This window comes from Anabrus simplex, chromosome 3 (assembly GCF_040414725.1).
Source record: "Anabrus simplex isolate iqAnaSimp1 chromosome 3, ASM4041472v1, whole genome shotgun sequence".
NCBI lineage: Eukaryota > Metazoa > Arthropoda > Insecta > Orthoptera > Tettigoniidae > Anabrus > Anabrus simplex.
The window spans coordinates 194,184,298-194,209,290 of NC_090267.1; the positions used below are offsets into that span (position 1 = coordinate 194,184,298).

General features: G+C 39.0%; 2 protein-coding genes across 2 annotated transcripts in view; one reads left to right on the forward strand and one right to left on the reverse strand.

The window, feature by feature from the left end:
• The window catches only part of LOC136866138 (E3 ubiquitin-protein ligase RNF181), a 171,466-nt gene that overhangs the window by 132,216 nt on the left and 14,257 nt on the right, over positions 1 to 24,993 (forward strand). Inside the window, exon 4 of the mRNA XM_068226627.1 lies at positions 22,870 to 22,979. Within this exon, the coding sequence (XP_068082728.1) occupies positions 22,870 to 22,979 (110 nt within the window). The remainder of the gene's footprint in view (positions 1 to 22,869; positions 22,980 to 24,993) is intronic.
• LOC136866139 (protein abrupt) overlaps positions 1 to 24,993 on the reverse strand; it is a 251,341-nt gene that overhangs the window by 35,473 nt on the left and 190,875 nt on the right. The window lies entirely within an intron of this gene.

Consider the following 24,993-nt stretch of genomic DNA (forward strand, 5'->3'; position numbering starts at 1 on the left):
AAAGATATCGAGGAGAGAGGAGAAGATTGGGAGAAAGTTATCAGAGAACAGCGGTTCATGGGCAGGCAAAGATTCAGGGGCTCGTTCACCATACCTGGGCAACTGGAGATGATGATGATGCATTTGAATGTGTTTTGAGTTAATGATTATCTGGTGATGATAAATAACAAGGACAGAGCTCAATAGCTGCAGTCGCTTAAGTGCAGCCAGTATCTAGTAATCGGGAGATAGTGGGTTCGAGCCCCACTGTCAGCAAACCCTGAAGATGGTTTTCCGTGGTTTCCCATTTTCACTCCAGGCAAATGACGGGGCTGTACCTTAATTAAGGCCACGGCAGCTTTCTTCCAATTCCTAGGCCTTTCCTATCCCATCGTCGCCATAAGACATATCTGTGTAGGTGCAACGTAAAGCAAATAGCAAATTAAAAAAAATATATATATCGTCCTCTGGCAAACTAATGAATCTGAAAATTGTCAAAAGGTTAGGAGAGCTGAAAGAAGTTGTGATTACTCATGTCAAATCAATTTTTATATTTAATTATTGGTTTTGTGTGTTAGGCATACAGAACCAGCTGCAGATGTGAGACTTTGTCAGAGGGTAGACAATATATAAATAACAAAATCTAGACCAGAACTTCAGAACTACAGATTCCTTAGTTTGTCAGTTTCGCTAGTTTGCCAGAGTGGGGACGATATATAAATAACAAGGAAGGGAAAGGATCATAAGATGTTCTTTATAGGTGTTAAATGGTGAAGGGCAAAGTGTGGGATGGGATTGTTCAGTAGGAAAACTGTAAGTCCTTGCATTGCATTGATGGGGTGAAAGTTGCTTTTGGGGATCGTTGTAAGTACGTAGGTGTTAATATAAGGAAAGATCTTCATTGGAGTAATTATATAAATGGGATTGTAAATAAAGGTCACATAGTTTATGTTAGACACATAAATTGAAAAACTATCAAGGTATATTTGGTGGTTGCAGGATTTAAGTTGAGATGTGAGGATTAATTAGGTAAAATCTGGCTAGAATAAGATGACCTTTCCCCATCCTCTTCTCTAAGTAACAAATCCTATGCGCTGCATTGTAAAATGCAAATCACAATGCTACCACTTTTAACTCTTCGAGGACATAATTTAATGTACTAAATCCCACAGCAGGTTTCCTGCAAGCAGAATTTAATATATTAAATGGTCAGAGTTCCAGCGTTATCGGTGCACATGATGTTGTTTGAGTCATCAGTCCATAAGACTGGTTTGATGCAGCTCTCCATGCCACCCTATCCTGTGCTAACCTTTTCTAGTACTAAAGAAACTCAACAGATGGAAGTAAACTCACTGATAGGTCTGGCTGAAAGAGGAATCTCTAATAGAGTTGCGCTATCTCCCTGCTGGCTATTTACAAGCTGTGAGAGGCTATCATGTTCAGTTAAGCGTGCATCACGAGTTTTGAAACTGGTTTTTACGATTTATACAGCCATTTTGCAGCATGTTTAGTAAGAAGAGAGTCAGTGAGCAAGAGATTGCTTCAATTTTGGACTCCATGGCTAGCTGAAAGTGATTTTTCATTTGAAGAGTTAAAAGGTGGAAATTCAAGTAGTGAGTCTTCTCAGTGCAAGAGCGGCTCAAGTTCTGGAGAGAACAAAACAGCGACAAATGGACTGACATGAGTAACTTAGACCCAGAATTTTGGAATACCATTCTGGTATATATCACTAATCGAAGACCAATTTTACTCTTTTTTTTTTTTTGGTATGGTTCATGGTATGGGTTACTGTATTCACATCCTAGTTTGTGAACCATGAGTGGCGTAGTAAGTGGTCCTGAGAGTCAGGATACCAGTTGCTACGGAATGGGAGTGGGTATCTCGGACATATTCTGAGTCATGGCCCTCCTTGTGCTCAGGCAGCTAGGACTATACAATCCATTAGTGGTCTCTGACCCATTAGAGGAGAGATTCACACTTGGACCATGTATAATTAGTGTAGCATCCTGCCTCACAGAATTTACCGAGCTCAGAACATTTTAGGCAAGCCTCGGACCTATGGGAGTAACTGACTCCTCTCCCATTTGACAGGCAAGGGACTCCTTGGAAACAACTTAGCAAACAAAATTGAATTCAGTGGGGAGCTATCAATATTAATGGAGCTTATGGAAAAAAGAAAGTAGAACTGGCTGAGTTGGGAAAGAGGATGCATCTGGATGTACTAGGAGTAAGTGACATTCAGGTAAGGAGAGATAATGAGAAAGAGATTATAAAGTGTACTTGACAGGTGTTAAAAAGGGAAGGGCAGGGTATCGGATAGGGCTGTTCATCAGGAATACTATTGCACGCAACATCGTTTCTGTTAGGCATGTAAATGAGCAAATGATATGGGTAGATTTGGCAGTTGGAGGAATTTGGACAATAATTGTCTCATTGTATTCACCACGTGAGGTTGCAGATGAGGATGAAGTTGAGAAGTTTTACGAAGCATTGAGTGACATCATAGTCTGAGTCAACAGTAAGGATAGAATAGTGCTAATGGGCGATTTCAATGCAAGAGTGGGAAATAGAACTGAAGGATACAAAAAGGTGATTGGTAAATGTGGGGAAGGTATGGTAACTAATAGGAATTGGAAGTGTTTGCTGGACTTCTGTGCTACTATGGGTTTAGCGGTTATGAATACATTATTCAAGCATAAGACTATTCACCGCTACACATGGGAGAGTAGAGGTTATCAGATCCATAATCCATCTTAACCGACTTCGAATTCAGGAAAATTGTTCAGTACACTGAAGCTACTAGCACTGCATGTCATATTTTCAAGAAATGTCATTCACATTTTAACATTGAAGATAAAATTTTTTTTTGCAAGAAGTGATGGACAAATCTTATGTAAATTATGTGTATATTTTATATTTAGTGTATTCTCAAACAGTTCTTAAAAGACATGGATTCTTCCATTTTTAAATCATTAGACAGCAGCAATGAGCATTGTAATCTGCTACAAGGCTGAAGTAGTCTCAAATGAGATGAAACATGTTCCAAAGTGTGTTTAATATATTTTTATATTAAAAAGATTTCATTTGTGGAGTGAAGTGTATTGATTGGGTGGACCATTAAACCCAACACTAGTTCTTAATTTAAACTGTAGCAGTATGTATCGGTATGATGAAGTTCGTAAATTGTAACAATCTACAGTTTTTTCAGGGATTTTTTAATGATACACTCCCCTATCTGATCTGTAGGGAACTAAGTATGTCTAGGCCTAGAATAGAGAGAGTGAAATCTGTCTGCAAACGAATGAGGGTAGAAAATCTCCAAGACGAGGAAATTGGACAGAAGTACATGGATATGATTAATGAGAAATGCTGAACAGTGGACAGTAAGCAGGTTCAGGATATAGAAAGAGAATGGGTGACATTCAGGGTTACTGTAGTAGAGGAACAGCAAGGGAATGCCTAGGAACAACTGTATGTAAAGATGGTCAAATTATAAGCTATAAATTTCATTTTTGTCCCGTATTGAAGTGCAATTATAAGAAATAAATTGACAAGAGGGTCCACATTTTCAATACAATATATCAAGCAAATAATATTACATAAGTCTTGGGACTAGTTTCAGCCACTTAATGGCCATCTACAGCCAAAATAAAAATTAAACTGATCGTGTGATAACTAAAATATGTACGAGATAAAGACAGTATTGCAGGAGCAGGTACAATACTAAAACACATATAACAACAAAAATTATGGTTGTGATCTTGTCATAATAATGCTGTCTTTAAGTTGGGTTACGACTTTGGGCAATGAAGTAAATCTGGAAATGAAAGCCAACAAACAGAAAGGAAATAAAAAAGGAGAAAAATTGTTTTGAGATTTGCCTCTAGAGTGAAATCTACAGTACATGCAATGTCTGGTGTAGAACAAAACAGTGACATGCTAGAGGAAGTTGGCAGGCCATGGAAAGAAAAGAATGGATAGGGAACCAAACATGCACTGAGATGCTGTAGGAAGCAGGCAGTGGAAGACAAAGGAGTAGATGGGAGGAGGTGAAGTGGGGTAAAGAAAGAAGGAAGGGAAGGAAGAGAGAAGGGGTGTCTAAGTTGCGGCTGGAACAGTTTTTCAACCCTAACTTCAATCTAAATGATATTTCAGAGAAATCAGACATTTTAGTTCCTATCTTCCCACCTTTAGTAATTATGTCTCAATAAAAAGAATTCTTTCTTCTATAATCTCTCTAAATTCCCCTCTCAGCAGCAGTCTCTTTCTGCATCCTTCAGCCCCACTTTAGACTCTCCTTCTCCTTTTTAATTTCCTTTCTGTTTGTTTATTCATTCGTAATTTTGGCTATCATTTCCAGATTTACTTCATTGCCTGAGGTCCCAACTTAAAGACAACATTATTATGACAAGATGACCACAACCATAATTTTTGTTATTATATGTGTTTTAGTGTTATAATTGTTCCTGTAACATTGTCTTTATCTTGTATACATATGTTTTCTTTATCACATAATCAGTTTAATTATTTTGGCTGAAGATGGCCACTAAGTGGCTGAAACTAGTCCCAAGACTTACATAATATTATTTACGTGACATATTGTATTGAAAAGGTGAAATGTATTTCTTACAAGATGCTAAAAAGTGAACATGTTGGTGGAATGAAGAAGTGAGAGCAGCTTGTAATTGTAAAAAGAAGGCGTATGATAAATGACTCCAAACAAGGGCTGATGCAGACAGGGAATTGTACGTAGATGAAAGAAACAGAGCAAAACAAATAGTTGTTAAATCCAAAAAGAAGTCCTGGGAAGATTTTGGTAATAACCTGGAAAGGCTAGGTCAAGCAGCAGGGAATCCTTTCTGGACAGTAATACAGAATCTTAGGGAGGGAAAAAGGAAATGAACAGTGTTCTGGTTAATTCAAGTGAACTCATAAGATCCCAGGGAATCAATGGACAGGTGGAGGGTGAGACAGTATTAAGTAGTGTGAGCCTCCCTTTATAACCTTTTTGGACTGGTCTTCTACCATGGGAAATTTGTGTCAATTGGCTTTTCGCCAAGATACCTTTTTAAGTTACTGTATGCAGCGCGCCATCGTTCTGGCTTCGTGTATGGCTGCGCATAACTGCGCATGCGTCCGCCTGCTACCAAGGAGACTTGCCTCCACCTCGCTTCCTGACGCGAGAGTTAGTTCGCTTCTGGCAGCCATCATGCACGGGAGTGTGTGTGTGTGTTACGCCATGCAGTGGTGGATTATCTTAAAACCACCGTAAATACCTGTTTAACGGGGATATACCCCTGTTGGACTAGTTGGAGACCTCCTACCATTTGCTTGGATTATATTTTTGCAACTATATTTCTCCTGGATTCTTGCTAACAAGGTCTTGTTTGCTGGCCTCGTGGCGGCTTCCTTCATCACTAATGGCCAGGTTTGGATTTGTCAAAATTTCTTCACCACCAAAGGTATGTACCAGTGTTTGAAACTTCTTAAGCGCCGTCCAGAAGAGGATTTTGGTATTTTCGACGATCTCAGGAAATATGATAATAATAATAATAATAATAATAATAATAATAATAATAATAATAACGATTTGAACTTCGTCGTTAAATTGGTACTTATTGGCGTGTGTGGTTATGAAAGTCTGAAAATCAGTTTCGGCAACTAATCACACTAACGTGGAAGGTCCACAGTGAACTGAATTGGGATATTTAATTTAGAATTAAAATAAAACTTTTTTTTTTGCATCTTAAATTGTAACTTACCTTGTGAACCAAGGTACAGTCTCCAAGATAGCGGGTTTAGCTTTCCTTGGGATTTCTGTTTGCATTCCTGTGATGTGTTTTCCCCTTTGTTGGGTATGTTTTCTTTCCCCCTTGGGGTTTTCTGTGAATTATTTTCTCTAGCCTGTTTTCCTCCTCGGTTTTTTGGAGGCGTTGCTTTTGTTTGGTTGTTAACCTGGCAACGGTTTCATGTGGGTGATTGTTGTCGGGATTTGGATGTTGTAGTCAGGCTCTCATGGATCCTGTGTGGATCTTGAATTATATATTTTTGTGTTGTGTGTATCGTTTGCTATTTCTAAAAGTTCATTAATTAATTTTGGCCACCCTTTAATGTTGTTTTACCTTTTCTTGGTTCGGGTGGTTGTGTAATTTCTATGTAAAATCTCTACATATCTTGGAAACTGTCCTCGGTGGAAATTGAACGAATTAATTAATTTAATTAATTAATTAATTTAACTGAAAACCTTGTTGACTGAGTATGGTATTTTTAATTAATTAATTATCCGTGATCGATCACATATTATTTTAACCTTATTCAAGCTAGTATCAATCTAAGGAGGTCGACTTGTTTGCTGTTGTTTTCAAATCACATTTTATTTTAACCAAACATTAAGGTATGGAGGTCAACCCTTTCTTTTCTTATTTCGTTGTTTTCATAATAATAATTTATTATTTGTTAAAGAATATCTACTCTTCTTAATTGTTGATTACTAATGTGTTAATTATTTCCAAACTATGCCAGGTATTTTCTGATTAATTTTATTATCTTTAACTGTTATTTACATTTCACCCTTTTCAACTTTACGTTGGATTTATTTACTGATTATGGTTTTTCCTCTTAAAATAAACCTAGGTTTTCTCAGCTTAAAGATTTAATTTGTTACCTCCAATTTACTTTTCAATTAAAGTTCTTTTGATTCCATTAAAGTGTTGTTTTTCATTCGCCACGTTCGGTGGAGCACTGTCACCAATTTTCTTGAGTATTTGCTTCCACGGCCTTATGTCGTCTTCCTCCGCTGCTTTCGGTAAGTGTGCTAACTTCATCCTTTGGGGAATTTCTAAGGTTTCATGTTATTTTATTGTGCTTGGACCTTTGTTTTGTTGTTTTACTTGTGCCCATTGTTCTTCCTCGTGTTCGCTTAAACTTCTATTTTGGGGCGGACACGCTAGCAACCTTCTCACCAGGGTCTCTCTCTCTCTCTCGCTCTTTTTCCCTCTCTCTTTTCCTCTCACTTTGGTGGGTAAGGTTATAAACCCATCATCCCTAGGTTGTACTGGGGACCTAGAGGGTGGTGCCGGTTTGAAGGGAATAATTTGAAAATCTTCTGAACGTAAAAGGAAATCTTCCATTGGTGTCGCGAATAACCAACCTCATGGGGAGGAGGAAAATAACGTTGGTGAAATTATGCTTGACTTGGAAAGGGTGGTAAATAAACTCCATTGTCATAACACAGCAGAAATAGATGAAATTGGACCTGAAATGGTGAAGTATCTTCTTTTCTTCACGGGGCCTCTAAATATTAAATCCTAATTAGCATCGACCTCAAAGATCTTTAGCTACCTCCGAGTTTGATAGCTGCATTCGCTTAAGTGCGGCCAGTATCCAGTATTTGGGAGATAGTGGGTTCGAGTCCCACTGTCGGCAGCCCTGAAGATGGTTTTCCGTGGTTTCCCATTTTCACCAGGCTGTACCTTAATTAAGGCCACGGCCACTTTCTTCCCACTTCTAGCCCTCTCCTGTCCCATCGTCGCCATAAGACCTATATGTGTCAGTGCGACGTAAAGCAACTTGCAAAACTTTTGCTGCCATGTTTTTCCTTCATTCCGACTTAGATATACCTGCTCCCTTCACAAAGCTGCAGGTTGTTCTTATTGAGTCTTCTTGGATTTTTTTCTCTCTCTTCACCTGGTAGTCCTGTAGTGGAGAGTCTGATTCTACCCAGCGCCTCACATTCGAAAAGTATGTGTTCAGCTGATTCCTCTGCTTCATTGCATTTCCTACATATGTTATCTCTTATTACTCCAATTCTATGTAGGTGTTTTTTTTTTTTTTTTTTTCCAGATGGCATTGTCCTATCAATAGTCCTACTACCCATCTTATATTTTCAACAATTCTTTAGTATACTTTATTGTTTGGTCCTTTTATCAGTTCCTTTGCAAGCCTGCATCCTGGAGTATTTTTGCAGTTTTCCATTTGTTCCTTGTGTACCCATTTTCCTATGTAGTATCGGGCTTGTCCATAGGAAATCCCGCATACAGGTTCTGTGGTAGAATCAGGAGTAGGTTTTTAGGAGAGAGGAAATTAGTACTTGGAGGAATGGGAGGAATTGACTGTGGTGTCCCCTGGTTCATCCTCCCCTCCTCTGGTTACATTTACTACACCATCACCTGGAGCTGATTTCCTGTTAGGTGACTGATATCACACCCTTGATCCTCTGGGCCTGAATCTGTATCATTCAAAACTGCATTACTAGGAGGTGCCAGAAAAACATCTGCATCTGGAAGATTGTCCTCTTCTTCTAAAACTGTCAGTACTTCACAACTGTCAACCTGTAAAGTTTACATACTATAAAACAGCCATCCCTCTCAATCAATCAATCAATCAATCAATCAATCAATCAATCAATCAATACTGATCTACATTTAGGGCAGTCACCCAGGTGGCAGATTCCCTATCTGTTGTCTTCCTGGCCTTTTCTTAAATTATTTCAGAGAAATTGGAAATTTATTAATCATCTCCCTTGGTAAGTTTAACTTCCCTTCCTATAAATTAATATTTGCCCCAATTTTTCCTCTTGAATTCCAACTTTATCTTCATATTGGGATCTTTCCTACTCTTAAAGACGCCACTCAAACTTATTCGTCTACTAATGTCATTCCACGCCATCTCTCCGTTGACAGCTCGGAACATACCACTTACACATTATAATTTTCATATTAGGTCCATATTGAAATGTACGTAAATACAAAGTATGTTACAAGTGTTATTTTTAATATCCACTTATTTAATACAAGGAGATCTAGTAAATCAAGAATTAAATCTTATCATAAAAAGTTACAAGGGATATGTTTTGCCCATTTTAAGGGCATCATCAGCCTCAAACTCAAACCTGAAAGGTGAATAATCAGGATCCTGATTCTTACAAATCGTAAAAAGATATCAATGTAAGTGTTGTCTAACATAAAATTATTAGAATGTCCTTGGTTAAAATCGTAGTATCAAGCTACATGTCACAAGTTGACAAGATTACACACTCCGGAGCGCTGAGTCAATACGCCGAAAACCTGTTGAGGGTAGAGCAATAAACAGCTCAATCTTTATAATGAAGTAGATATGTGTTTCCATGATTACACTCTCTGGAGCGCTGAGTCAATGCGCAGAAAACCTGTTGAGGTAGAGCAATAAAGAGCTCAATCTTTATAATGAAGTAGAAATGTGTTTCCTTGAATAGGTACTCCTATTGGAGGATAAGAAAAAGTAAAGCTGATAGACTGTTAGAGATGTTAATTTTGTATGTTAAGGTAAGACGACAGTCTTCTTTAAGTAACTGTTCAGCTGTCTATAGTAGTATTTAACTGGCTTGAAGGAGTGAAAGTCGAATGTGTTAAGATAACAGTCTTCTTTAAGTAGTTGTGGGAGCAAGGAAAGGTATTCGGCTGTCTATAGTCATATTTATCTTGCTTGAAGGAGCGAAAGTTGAAGGTATATTGACATTGATTAGAGTTTTTTGGTGTAAAGTCCGTTCATCTGTAAAGTTGTAAATCAGTGATGGAAAGGTTAGTTGAAGAAGAACGTTATGTGTATGTTCATTTATTTCCTTAATAGTCAAGGAAATAAATGAACATACACATAACATACCACTCATTCTACTCACACAACTGACAGAGAGCCGAACGCATGCACTGGAGAACAGCAGAGCAAGGAATAGCGAGTAGCAAGGAGTATAGCCTACCTCACGGGTGACTTGATGCATCATTCCCGCATCATTCTAGGTAAGAGAGCATCGTATATCTATGTAGCTGGCCGTGATTTCACAATGCTTGCGGGAAACAAAAGGAAGTGACGACCAAATAACTGCCAAATATGTTTAGTTGCCAATTTACAAACATTGAAATGAGGAGGGTTGACCAGTAATGCTTTAAAGGATTGAACATTATTTACTTCTTTCCCTTTTTTTTTTCCATAGGAACTAATTTTTATTGTGACAATGTTGCTTTTCCGTAATAATTTCCCCTTCGACCGTAATGCCGTTATCACAAAGTGAAATCCGTAATCATTACGGACAATCCGTAAGAGTTGGCACCTCTGCCCTTAAAATGGGCGAAACATGTCCCTTGTAACTTTTTATGATAAGATTTAATTCTTAATTTACTAGATCTCTTTGTATTGAATAGAAGGATATTAAAAATAACACTTGTAACATACTTCGTATTTACATACCACTTAGTCGAGCAGCTCGTCTTCTTTCTCCCAGTTATTCCCAGCCCAAACTTTGCAACATTTTTGTAATGCTGCTCTTTTGTCGGAAATCACCCAGAACAAATCGAGCTGCTTTTCTTTGGATTTTTTCCAGTTCTTGAATCAAGTAATCCTGGTAAAGGTCCCATACACTGGAACCATACTCTAGTTGGGGGTCTTACCAGAGACTTCTACGCCCTTTCCTTTACATCCTTACTACAACCCCCAAATTCCCTCATAACCACGTGCAAAGATTGTACCCTTGATTTACAATCCTATATATGTGATTACCCCAAAGAAGATCTTTTCTTATATTAACACCTAGATACTTACAATGATCCCCAAAAGGAACTTTCACCCCATCAATGCGGTAATTAAAACTGAGAGGACTTTCCCTATTTGTGAAACTCACAACCCAACTTTTAACCCCGTTTATCAACATACCATTGTCTGCTGTCCTCACAACATTATCAAGGTAATTTTGCAGTTGCTCACAATCTTGTAACTTATTTATTACTCTATATTACTCTAATAATTACTCTAATAACATCGTCTGCAAAAAGCCTTACCTCTGATTCCACTTTTTTACTCATATACGAGGGTTGGGGCAAAAGTCATGGCAACTATTTTTTTTCTTGAAGATACCAGTCCGGTTGGAAAATGTGACATATACAGACGAAAGGACAAGATGTTAACTACATGTGTGGACAATTAATAGTACTGAAATATCGTAACACACTAATTTATTATGGTAGTATACAGGGCAGTATGGTATCCCAGTGCAAAAGAATGACAACACAGTACACATAAAGTTGACATGACAAACCTGGGCCTAAAGACCCTCAAAGTAGTCCCCTGCTACTGACAACACACGCTGCCAATGATGTGGGAAGCGCTGAATACCATCTGCCTCAGCATTTGCCACACCATGTGTGAATCGGGTCACCTGTTGGCGCACAGCATTAGCGATGTCCTATCGTGTTGCGAACCGCCTACCGCATAGTGGTTCCTTAATCTTTCGAATGAGATCAAAATCACAGGGCGAAATGTCGGAAGAGTACGGTGGGTGCTCCAATTCTTCCCATCCCCAACGTCGCAGTAGTTGCCCTTGCTGAAACTTTCCTACCCACCGTGCTACTGTACGGTATGGTAGGGCATTATTCCCAAGGGCTTCCATTTCTCCCTCGGAGAACGGCTATTTTGATGTAAGCGCGCCGCTCAACACGGGTTACTTCCATATTACACGACACTCACCAACTGACTGATTTCACAGCCCTCGCTGCGCTACTACCAGCTATCACAGAGCCATCTGTTGTTCTGCATACACACTATGCATGCAGAACTTCCATACGACACATATACGTTTGTGGTCCGATTACATATACACAAGAAAAAAATAGTTGCCATGACTTTTGCCCCAGTCCTTGTATATAAGGAAACATAAAGGTCCAATGATACTGCCTTCAGGAATTCCCCTCTTAATTACAACAGGGTCAGATAAAACTTCGCCTGCTCTAATTCTCTGAGATCATTCAGTCACTCTTTTGTCTTGTCCAGTTGCACTAATTTTTGCCAGTAGTTTCCCATGATCCACCCTATCAAATGCTTTACACAGGTCAATTGCGATACAGTCCATTTGACCTCCTGAATCCAAGATATCTGCTGTATCTTGCTGGAATCCTCCAAGTTGAGCTTCATTGGAATAACCTTTCCTAAAACTGAACTGCCTTCTATCGAACCAGTTATTTATTGTGCAAACATGTCTAATATACCGGTAATCAGAAAGAATCCTTCCCAAAGCTTACATGCAACGCATGGCATGTCAAACTTACTGACCTGCAATTTTCAGCTTTATGTCTATCACCCTTTCCTTTATACACAACTCTCCATCCATTTGGTATAGCTCTTTCAACCAAACAATAATCAAATAAGTACTTTAGATATGGTTCTATATTCCAATCCATTGCCTTTAGTATATCCCCAGAAATCTTATCAATTCCAGCTGCTTTTCTGGTTATCAACTTTTGTATCTTATTGTAAATGTCTTTGTTATCATATGTAAATTTTAATACCTCTTTAGCATTAGTCTCCTCCTCTATCTGGACATTATCCTTGTAACCAACAATCTTTACATACTGCTGACTAAATACTTCTGCGTTCTGAAGATCTTCACATAGACACTCCCCTTGTTCATTAATTATTCCTGGAATGTCCTCCTTGGAACCTGTTTCTGCCTTAAAGTACCTATACATACCCTTCCATTTTTCACTAAAATTTGTATGACTGCCAATTATGCTTGCCATCATGTTATCTTAAGCTGCCTTCTTTGCTAGATTCAATTTCCTATTAAGTTCCTTCATTTTCCCCTTACTTCCAAAGCCATTTCTAACTCTATTTCTTTCCAGTCTGCACCTCCTTCTTAGTCTCTTTATTTCTCTATTATGATAAGGTGGGTCTTTACCATTCCTTACCACCTTTAAAGGTACAAACCTGCTTTCACATTCCTCAACAATATTGCTTTAAACCTATCCGAGAGTCTGTTTACATTTTTATTTACAGTTTTCCGCCGATCATAGTTACTTTTTAAAAACTGCCTCATGCTTGCTTTATCAGCCATGTGGTACTGTCTAATAGTCCTACTTTTAAGACGTTCATTCCTATCACATTTATTTTTAACGACAAAAACAGCTTCATGATCACTATTACCATCTATTACTTCGGTTTCTCTATAGAGCTCATCAGGTTTTACCAGCACCACATCTAGGATACTTTTCCCTCTAGTTGGTTCCATCACTTTCTGAATCAGCTGTCCTTTCCATATTAGTTTATTTGCCTTTTGTTTGTCATGCTTCCTGTCGTTCGCATTTCCTTCCCAATTGACATATGGTAAATTCAGATCTCCCGCTACAATCGCATTCCTTTCTATGTCGTTTCCCATATAGCTGATTATCTTATGAAATAATTCTGAATCCGTGTCAGTGCTACCCTTTCCCGGTCTGTACACTCCAAAGATATCAAGTTGCCTATTATCTTTAGAAATTAGCCTTGCACCTAGAATTTCATGTTTGTCATCTTAAACTTTTTCATAGCTTACAAATTCTTCTTTCACCAGAATGAATACTCTCCCTCCCGCCATTCCTATCCTATTTCTACGATAAACACTCCAGTTCCGTGAGAAAATTTTTTGCATCCATTATATCATTTCGCAGCCATGATTCAACTCCTATTACAATATCTGGTAAATATATATCTGTTCAGTTACTTAATTCTATTCCTTTCTTTGTACAGTTCAACATTAACATTTTTATGTTATCCCTACTTGACTTATAGAGCTCTGTATCCTTTTCACCGCTTCCTAGACCACCTTGTTTCCCTGAATGTACCTCCCTGTTATCCTTCCAAACAAATTTCCTAACTTGTACGTACCACTGCAGTTTAAGTGAAGGCCATCTGAGCCCAGATCCCTATCTCCTTCCCACCTATGAGGATCGAGAAATTTCACTCCCAGTTTCCCACATACCCACTCCATAGTCACATTTAAATCCCCAATCACCCTCCAGTCACTATCCCTCCTACACAGTATTCCACTGATAACAATCTCCACTTCCTTAAACTTCCCCCGGCGAGTTGGCCGTGCGCGTAGAGGCGCGCGGCTGTGAGCTTGCATCCGGGAGATAGTAGGTTCGAATCCCACTATCGGCAGCCCTGAAGATGGTTTTCCGTGGTTTCCCATTTTCACACCAGGCAAATGCTGGGGCTGTACCTTAATTAAGGCCACGGCCGCTTCCTTCCAACTCCTAGGCCTTTCCTATCCCATCGTCGCCATAAGACCTATCTGTGTCGGTGCGACGTAAAGCCCCTAGCAAAAAAAAAAAAAAAAAAAAAAAAACTTCCCCCGTGCTGCATTTACCAGATCCCACACATCTCCAACTATGTTGGTACTTATACCAGCCTACCTTACGTTGTTGGTACCAACGTGAAACACTACCACCTTCTCCTTTCCCTCCTTCTCTTCTACTTTCCTCAACATCTGCCTCAATCTAATTCCTGGATAACACTCCACCCTAGTTCCCTTTCCTCCACATACTTTCCCACACATCTCCAACTATGTTGGTACTTATACCAGCCTACCTTACGTTGTTGGTACCAACGTGAAACACTACCACCTTCTCCTTTCCCTCCTTCTCTTCTACTTTCCTCAACATCTGCCTCAACCTAATTCCTGGATAACACTCCACCCTAGTTCCCTTTCCTCCACTCACTTTCCCCACATGTCTAACGATGGAATCCCCCATGACCAGAGTCTCAACCCTATCTACCTCATTTGATACCATCCCCTCCTGGTCAGCCCTATCTTTCCTGATAGCTGCAGAAGCTATTTCCTCCTCCCTTATCTCCTTCCCATGACCCTGTTCCACCTGTATTTTCCTATCCTCTACTCTACATTTCCCTTTCCTACCTTCTCCCCTCCTCCTACTTCCACACATCTCAGCAACATTTCCCTGTTCCTCATCTTCCCTCTGTTGTTCAACCTGGAGTGACTTGTACCGATTTCTCACAGACACCTGCCCTGAATTCTGATCCTGATAAAGCCCTTAGCCTGCAGTCTTCTTCCCCTTAGAACATTAAACCACCTGTCTTCTACAATTCCCCCCTTTCCTTCCCCTCCCTCTTTTACACCTTCTGTACGTTGTTTGAGGGAGGCCTATCTTCCTTCCTGTCTTCTGTGAGAATCCTATTTATCTCCCTCAAACTCTCCAACTCCTCCTTTCCCCTCAATGCCTTGCCACACCCACCATTCCTACACTTGCACTCCTTAGCCATTCTTTACGGAAAAAATGAAAATACAAGGAAAAATAAAATAACTTGTGTGCAAAAAAAAAAAAAATGAATGGAGCGATATATTGTCGGGATAGCACTCAAAGATCACACAACAGTAAAGTAATTAATACGAGACTATACTACAATACTACTTGAAAATGAATGGAGCGATATATTGTCGGGATAGCACTCAAAGATCACACAACAGTAAAGTAATTAATACGAGACTGTACTACAATACTACTTGATAGTACTCTATTTTTATCCTACAACACCCTAACAGGATAAAAACTGCTGATATTTAGAAATTTCATGATCCATATTGAAGTGGAATTACAATAACTGAAATTAATAGGGGTCCTCCTATTCAATACAAAGACATTTATTAATGTGAAATAATCACGTCATTCACATGAGGTACTAGTTTCAACACTAAACTTGTGCCATCATTAGTCAACGAGTCAAATCAGGCAAACACAATACAACTTTAAAACACACTGTAACACCTGAATAGATAAATATTACATAAAATATGGTACATGATGATATTGCACTTCAGTATAAAATCCTTTTAAAATGACAATGACTCCGTTGTTGTATACACATGGTGGTGTGTCCAGCTTGTACGAAGTGTGTTTTTTAAGTAAGGTCAGTTTTTTTTTGTAGACACTAGTATTCCGCGCACATATCGCAACGAGCACGTGCGTCGTGTACTGGCATGCCTCGGGAACAACTGTCCTCAGTTTCAGCTCTGTAGCTAAACTGTACGGTTCTGTTCTGTGCTTTCAAAATGTTTAAGACTATCAACTCGCCCACCGCATGTGAGGTTCGGTCAGCGATATGGTTTTTGTCAGCAAGGAACCTGTCTGCTGCAGAAATTCATCGACAGATTTGCGAAGTGTACGGTGATACTGTTATGAGTGAAAGCAAAGTGCGTAAGTGGGTATGACAATTCAAAGATGGCCGTGACAACGTCCATGATGAGGACCGCTCCGGTCGCCCTTCTTTGATTTCGGACTATTTGGTGGCTTCAGTTAAAGCGAAGATTCGTGAGAACAGGCGCTTCACAATAACAGGTATCTCAAACGAATTTCCTGGCGTGTCGAGATCAGTGCTTTACAGCATTGTTTCTGAACACCTAAAGTTTAGGAAACTTTGTTCCTGTTGGGTCCCGAAACTCCTAACAGAGGACCACAAAAACCGAAGATTTGAGTCTGTGATGAAGTTCTTGACTTGTTATGATGAAGAAGGTAACGGCTTCTTGAGTCAGATCGTAACTGGAGACGAAACATGGGTTTCTCATATCACGCCCGAATCGAAGCAACGAAGCATGGAATGGAGACACACACACTCGCCTGTAAAGGTGAAGGCCAAACAGACTCTGTCCCAGCGCAAAATTATAGCGTCGGTATTTTGGGATAGGCATGGTGTTTTGTTGGTCAACTTCATGCAACGAGGAACCACTATCAATCCAGAAGCATACTGCCAAACCCTGATAAAGCTACGCAGAGCGATTCAAAACAAAAGACACGGCATGCTGACAAAGGGAGTTGTCCTTCTCCATGACAATGCAAGACCTCACACTGCAGGTCATACCCGTGATTTATTGGACAGTTTTGGCTGGGAAGTTTTAGACCACCCACCCTACAGTACTGATCTTGCGCCGAGCGATTACCATCCGTTCCTCCACTTCAAACATCACCTCAGTGGCAACCATTACAATGATGACGACGATGTGAAAACGGCAGTGAACTCTTGGTTATTGGAGCAGGCGGCAAGTTTCTATGAAGAGGGTATTTTAAAATAGGGATGTAGGCAGAGAAAGTTCGCACCAGATAGCGCTCATGTACTACTGGGTAAGCGCAAGGCGATCGTCTTATGTTTATCCTAGTCAGCTGCGAGTAATGTATAGAATGTGACCGACTTTTCTGAGCTAAAGCCGATTGTATCTTCTCTAGTTTTACTGCAAGACTATATTAATTCATTGTATAGGTATATCACCTGGTATATTACGGACGATTTTCAGCGTTTAAGCCTTGAACAGCTGCAAAATGAGCTACGGACCAGAAACGCTAAAACTAGCGGGAGGAAAGAAGAATTAGTACCAGTACAGCGGTAATTAGATAGAAGTCAGCATGCCTTTTCCTTAATATAACAATTACTTGAGTATTGTACATTGATAAATATATAAATATACCTCCACAAGACTTAAATCATAAATAGATATTTAAACATCCACTTGCTCCCCTTGCTTATAGACTTCGATTCGCATATTTTTTAAGGTTGATGGCTTACATGAAACTGCAGATACAGCCTCTGTACACCTCCAAAGGCATGTAAATATTCTTGAGTTTCCCAGTGCCGGTTCCTTTGAATATTTGACCATCAGCCATAAGGTGAAGATCACTATCACAAATTTACATCTGATGGATTATTTCGCATTTAGAAAATCGGAAATAGATGGAACACCTGTTTCCAACTACAAATCATTGTGTTACATTGGATACAGACTTTTCAGTGGAAAGTTTGTTTTGTTTATAAAAGGTTGAAATTCTAAAATGCAGTGCTGTGAAATCCGAGTACACAAAACATAAGACCTATGATGTGAAGTTTATTTTAGGATTACCTCGTGATATTATAGGAGGGGAATGTGAACATTTTGCTGGAGCAGGCCCAAAGGCATGTTGTAAGCATATTGCTGCTGTAAGTTACGCATTAGAGCACTTGCCCAAGACTGGCATTATTCAGTGTTCAGAAACATGCAGCCGAAATGTATAAACTTTTCAGCATCCCCCTACCAAACGGTTTAGGCCAGTTTGCCCTATGAGAGTGGAATGTTTGCCCTTGGAACAAGTGCCGGGCTGAGTGGCTCAGACGGTTAAGGCGCTGGCCTTCTAACCTCAACTTGGCAGGTTCGATCCTGGCTCAGTCCGGTGGTATTTGAAGGTGCTCAAATACGACAGCCTCGTGTCGGTAGATTTACTGGCACGCAAAAGAACTCCTGCAGGACTAAATTCCGGCACCTCGGCGTCTCCGAAGACCGTAAAAGTAGTTAGTGGGACATAAAGCAAGTAACATTATTATTATTATTATTATTATTACTACTACTTGGAACAAGTTTTGCTATGTATAATCTCAATTGCACCAGTTATAACTCTAGTCTAAGAGCAAGGGGGCAGTTTTAAAGGATATTTTCTCTATCAGGCCAAATGTTCAACTCTTTAAATTGACAGTACATGAAATTAATCCAAACATTAAATTTCTCCTAACAGTAGTTTTATGGATTCCGAATTTCAGGCCTAGTTCTTTGTCAGATTTGTTGTCCTTAAGCTTCATAACAGTCAAGAAGAAACACAGTCTGGGTTCAGGAGGGAATATCTGTAAATTATATCTGTTTTCTCCCAGAACAGCAAACACCAAATTACGATCTTGGACGTCTACAAACCCTGTATAAAGCAATATAGCATCACGATTACGCATTGCTTGCTGAACAACCAAATTACCCGTAAAATTTTTTGAGTGCTGGTGTCTTTGAAAATGGAAGTTACAAGTGTAACATTCACTTCTTCGGGTATATTCACGATTTCTTCCCGTACTTCAAGGGAGGTTATTTCTGCATATTCCGATATTGTAGGCTTATCGTGGTAATCGGGCAAATTTTTGGTGTATGGCCTCTTCAATGTTTTCGTTGTGTTCGTGGTAGACGGAAAAAGCGATGGAACAGCGCCTGGTTTTAATCTTGCTTTCTCACCTTTAAATTCAAATGCATAAATTTGGTGGTTGTTATCAAAATGCCTAATCAGTTTATCGGTAGAAAATAGGAATTATTCTCCTTCGTAAATCGCTCTTGCCCAACAAAATTTTCGTGAAGTCACCGGGTTAAAAATAATGGGAACACCCTTTAATACTTTCGGTCAGATTCTTCTCACCGAAATTTTTCCTTCTAATAGGATGTAACCATTTCTTCCTTATTTCATTATTTTGTGGAAACTGGTGAAACGAAAATGGGCTTCTCTGATATTTTCAAAGAGGAACACTGCAACAGCTCGACATAGTCACGAAAATAACAATTTAAGGAACTTAAATTCGTGGATATTTAGCAGCATGAGTACACAGCAGACAAATGAAAAGTGCATTGCGCTTACCCAGTAAAACAGCAGTGCGCTCTATCGGTGCTAGTTCTATACATCCCTATTGGTTACGAGGTATGATAAGTGTTTGAACAAACTTGGCAACTATGTCAAAAATAGAGTGAAGTATGTACTTTCTGAATATAACTTTACGTTTTTGAAATAACCTTTCATTGTGTACTTATTTTCAAACGGACCTTACTTAAAAAACACGCCTCGTATATATCTTTAGTTCTTTGATCTTGTTGAAATTGTTGATCTTGCAGAGTTTAATGTCATGTGAAATTAACACTTTGTTTGATCTGTGGTTTGGTGCCGTAAAATAAACGTGCATGTGATGAACTTGGTTAGACCCAAAGAATTAATTCTCACTTCAATATGGGGCAAATTAAGAGATCAAAAAGATTATTAGATTTCTCGGAAATTTCATTTAAATTATAGTTAGGGTTGAAATATTGATCGCAATGAATTAAACAATTTTCAACATTGTTCATGATTGGCCCTTTGTTTGCTATTTGAAGTACCTCAAAATCATGTTCTATGTCAGTGAACTTATGATTAGAGTCGTGAATGTGTTGGCCTATAGCAGAAAACTTGTATCTTACTGCGTTGACGTGTTCTGAATATCTGGTTGTGAAGCTGTGTCCTGTTTGCCCCACATTAATAAATGTCTTTGTATTGAATAGGAGGACCCCTATTAATTTCAATTATTATAAAAACTGCTGTTAATTACTGAATATGAAAGAAATACACAAGAATTGCACAATTCTAAACTGCAGTTAAGCCTATCCTAATTACAATTACACTACAATTACAACAACAGATTTTTATTTAATTTAATTTCCGGCTGAACCGTGTTGTACTTGTACGCATATCACGTACAGTTTGCCGACATTTCGAATACATTGCAGTATTCTTTGTCAAGGCGACTGAAATACCCCTACTCGATCCGATGTAATCAGTCTCCCAGGCAGAAATTACACTACTAGAGTGGCCTTGATCTTGGCCTTTTATATCCTAGCCTTTCTGGCTGACGTAAGCCCTGGCTGTCTCGCGAGACTTCTGGAAAGTATATGTCACAGCCAGGTAGTGGGGGCTTGCCCGCGCTGTTATGTAATGGGGTTGCGGCCCGTGTGTTTATGTTGTGGTCTGTATGTCTTAAACTATGAATGATAGGCATCCAAGAATTACTGATCTTGTATCCTTCTTCTAAATTTATGTTGTTCGGATGTTTCTTGATTTCGATAGCCTCGCGGATTTTCCTTTCCAGATTCCAAGGGATAGCTGTTAGGATCTTGGTCTTGTCAAATGATATTCCGTGCCTAGTTTCGCAACAATCGTCAACAGTCCAAAAGCTGTTAAGTAGGTACCGTAATTATCCCGTGAAATTACCGTGTATTCTCTTTAACTTCTTTTTAAATTGAATTTTACAGGCATATCGTGTTATTTAATTAAATAAATTATTACCTTCGTGATAGTTTGAATGGATATCTGTACGAAATACCAGAAAAGTTGTGGCGGAAGTTACAATGAGTTATAACTCCTTATGATAATCTGCCCTTGTAAGTATTATACCAACGAACCTACAGATATTTTTTTTAAAAATGTAAAGTTAATATTATCTTACCTAAAGTAGTTCCTAAACCTAAATTCGAAACAAGGTACACCTAGCTAGCCTACTTAACCCGCAAGGACTCGCCGCGCGGTCTTTTCGACCGCACATTCATTTATTCACTTGTAATCTGCAATGAACTTACATCTCGTCTTGCTTTTGCTTCTCTTATCCTTCGCTGGAGAGTTGACAACGCTAGTGCAGTAACAATTAATCTAAATTCGTTGTCCATTGTTACCGGGAGGACGAAACTCTGACCCCAACGGAAGTTGCGGTCTTTTCCACCGCGCGTGAGGCCTTTCGTTTGGCATTGTTCTTTTGTTTGTGTTCCGTAAAGATACGTTTGCATAGGATTTTGGGTATTGAAAAAGAGGACCAACGTCACCAGACTGTAAATCAGACAGACAATGGTCGCTGTGCTTATTGTGACAGAAAGAAGAATCGGAAAACCAAAACTAAATGCGTTTCATGTTCACGTTTCATATGTAAAGAGCACACATGGCCATCATGTCTCCAGTGCGCGGAGAAAAGTGTTGAAATCGTACAGGAGGAGGGGGATGATGACTAAATTCTTCAGCATTTGTGAGATCTGACAAGTTCTGGACGGTTTTCCTGTATTGCACTCAGTGTTTAGTTCCGAGATTTGTTTTGAAGCAGCCATAGGTGATGAAAATTACTAATGACTGATGCATTGGGACTTGAGTGGGTTTTCATTCTTTAATGTTTATTATGGTTTGCATTTTACATTTCAAGAGTTCAATTTTTAAACATCGGTAGCCATAAGTTCTGACGGACAGATGTTCAAAGTAGTCAATTGAAATGAATATGTCTTTATTTTGTGTCTTTGAGAATATTTTCTCAGCTGATTAGACATACATTTGTGTAATAAAGCTATGATATGACGTTTCGGTGTATTGTGTTCGAAAAAATAATTTGTGCATTAAATAATGGCCCATGGATTCTGTGCGGTCGAAAAGACCGTGCGCGAGTTCTGGCGAAAAAATATCAGTGCGAGTTCTCCTGGGTTAACCTAGAAAATGTAATCTACTGAACACCAACTGAATTACTTCTTATAAAATTCAAATAAATATCACTACTCCAAATTTCTACCAACAAACACTAAACACCAATATATAAATAGCACTAAATGGATCACACACACACACAAAATTTAAACAATTTCAATAGGTTTTAACTACTTTATCACTACAATAATGCAAGAGCTCTCTCAACAGCCGACCGTTCACAAGAGCATCCAAGCGCATTTCAGAATGATATTGAACCTGTTTGGAAAACTGTAGAATTAATTTCAGAGTAACCTAATGTAGCCTAACATAACTTAGCCTAGAAATACATAACTTAACAAATCCTAACATAACGTAACCCAACCTAATGCAGCCTAGCGTAACCTAACAAATGCTTTGTAGAAATCTGTCACTGAATGTAAGTCTTACTGATAGCCGGTGAAACCTAACCATTTCTCACTCATTACTATTGAAGCTAGATATTTATAGTTACCGAACCGGTTGGTTACATTCTGTTTGCCATCCATGCTTGCCAATACAGTTAGCAGTTATTTGTCCTTTGTGTTTTCATGTTTGTCTCTATCTCCTCTTACTCCCTCTTTCCTCACTGACCTTTCATTGTATTTATCCTATTGTATGTTCCATTTCATGTTCTTATCTCTCTAAATTATGTAGTTAATCAGTAAAGTAAACTCGTGTCCTCATCCTGAGGTGGTGCAGTTCTTTCTGGCACACCCCCAATGGAGGTTAGCTGCACGTAACATTTTAATCACATACCAGTCCTCCTGCCATTCTTAAATTTCTGGCAGTACCAGGAATCAAACCCTGGCCCCCAAGAATGGCAGCTAGTAATGCTAACCATTACGCTACGGAGGCAGACAGTTAATTAGTGAGTTAACATGACATGGTGCACAGAATATTAGCAAAGCTATTTATTTCTATGCTTAATTGTTTATCGTATTGTAATATTGTATATGTTATCTGATATTGCATTTATATTGTGTATTTTTTGTGCAAAATAAGAATTAATGCATTATTATTTGTTGTTTGTGTGTTTGTATAGGAACTCAGTGTCCAGTATGTTTAAAAGATCATGAAGTTGGAGAAAAATTGAAAGTTCTACCCTGTGAACATGAATTCCATGCTGAGTGCATTTTGATGTGGCTTGAAAAAGTGAGTTAGAATTAATTCTATAATATGATAATTATTGCTTACACTTCTTACAATCCCTATATAACATGAGGGTCTATTATAAAAGCATTTTCAGCGTATTGTTATTTGTCAAGAGAAGATGGGAAAGAAATCAAATTATTTTAGTAGTTCCCTTTTAGTGGAAAAAAAGAAATTGGTAGCATTTCATCTTAGAGTTAAGTTTCCATTAAGGCAACGTCTACAATATGTAGTTGATTAGGCTTAACGCTAAACTGTAGAGTGGAAATTCTAAATGGGCCACGTGCCTTAATAGAAAAGAAAAGTGTTATGACCATTAATATAATGTGTTCCTCTAAAAGCACTTTTTGTCATGGCTGTTCGAAGTAGGTATGATAGCTACCCACAGATAGGAATTGGTGTACCTCCGTCGTTGTTTGATTCTCTGAAAGGGATGTGTGATTGCCTCGCTTGGCTTAGTACTGCTCTATTGCTGCTTTGTTTTCAGTTTGTCATGTGTACTTATTATTGAATTTTCTACATAATCAGTATCAATGATACAGGCAAGATCACTGTGAACACAGAAGCTAGAAATAAAATATAAAGTTGGAAGTTCCCAAAATGTCAAGCTCCTGGCAACATATCAGTTGTCTGTAGTACTAGTCAAACAAGTACTTATTTACTTGATTTTAAGTTGACCTTTTTTTTTTTTACTTTTTTAATGGTTTAAAAAAATGTTCCTTGGCTTAGAATCAGTATTATTACCACAGTCGATGAAGTAGACGACATCTTTTATCAACACAGTAGGAAAACACCAGAAGCTGCGACAAGTGGCCTCCACGGTATGCACTAACCATGTGTCTTGGTAGGTGTGCTAGATACCACCTGATGAGCCCAACCTAGCACACGGGGGCGAAACGCTGGCAACCAGGAACGAGTTAGCTGGAAAATTTATAATGTTCAATAATAATAATCGTATGGCCTCAGCTACTGTGTGCAAACATTTCAATTTGACGCCATCTGGCTGTCTGCTCGTCAATTTCGACGTTCCATTTTACTCTATGTCCACTAGATGGCAGACCAAGTAAACCGAAACTCTCTTGGGCATCTATGGCTGAGATTTAATGGATTTTGTCGGGTACACACCAATTGTCACCAGAGATCTTTTACATGCTGACATCGTACGACATGGAGTGTCGAATGGACTTTTTTTCCGCCCTTACAAAATCCGACTACCTCTGCCGGGTTTGAACCCGCTATCTTGGGATCTGGAGGCCAACACTCTACCACTGATCCACAGAGGCAGCTACACGTAGAAGAAAATATGTTGAATAGAGATGGGTCCAGAAACGTCAGAGCTCATTTTCTAGAATTCAACATTAATCATGGGAAACACACAGGAACATGCATCAAACCGCCGTTGCACTGAACCCTGGTAGAAGATACAGTATTTTCGTGCCCGTGCCATGCTAACCTGAAGTGGAGATGCATTTCTCCTCTAGTTTGTCGGCAGTGCATTGTCCTAGCCGGCCAGTGTCTTGATGAGTCCACACCACACTGGGGCGAAATACTGGTCATTTTACGACTGAGTTTCCTTAATTTCTTTTAGTTAATTTTACGATTGAGTTTCCTGCGTTTTATTTCGTTAGCTGGCCAGTCTCTTAAAAAAGGTACGGTACCCAACTCATGAGTCCATGCCGCAATGTGGTGAAACAATGGTAATTTTACAATCGAATTTTCTGAGTTTTATTTAGATATTTAACAATCAGAAGCCTTACTTTTGGTCAAGCATTAAACTTGAAGCAGGCTACGTAAATATATCACATTTTACTGAATGAATACGAGGAAATTGTACTTTTCTTAGTAAAAATTATAAATCGTAGCTTGCACGCTTCAATCCCGTATGTTTATACATTGTAACACAAAACTTGTAACGCGTGAGATTCTCTGAATGTGTGAATCTTCTTCTTATTATCATTTTCCTACAGCTCTTTACCACACCTGTGGCGTCACATGCGCAAACTGCATCGCACATGTG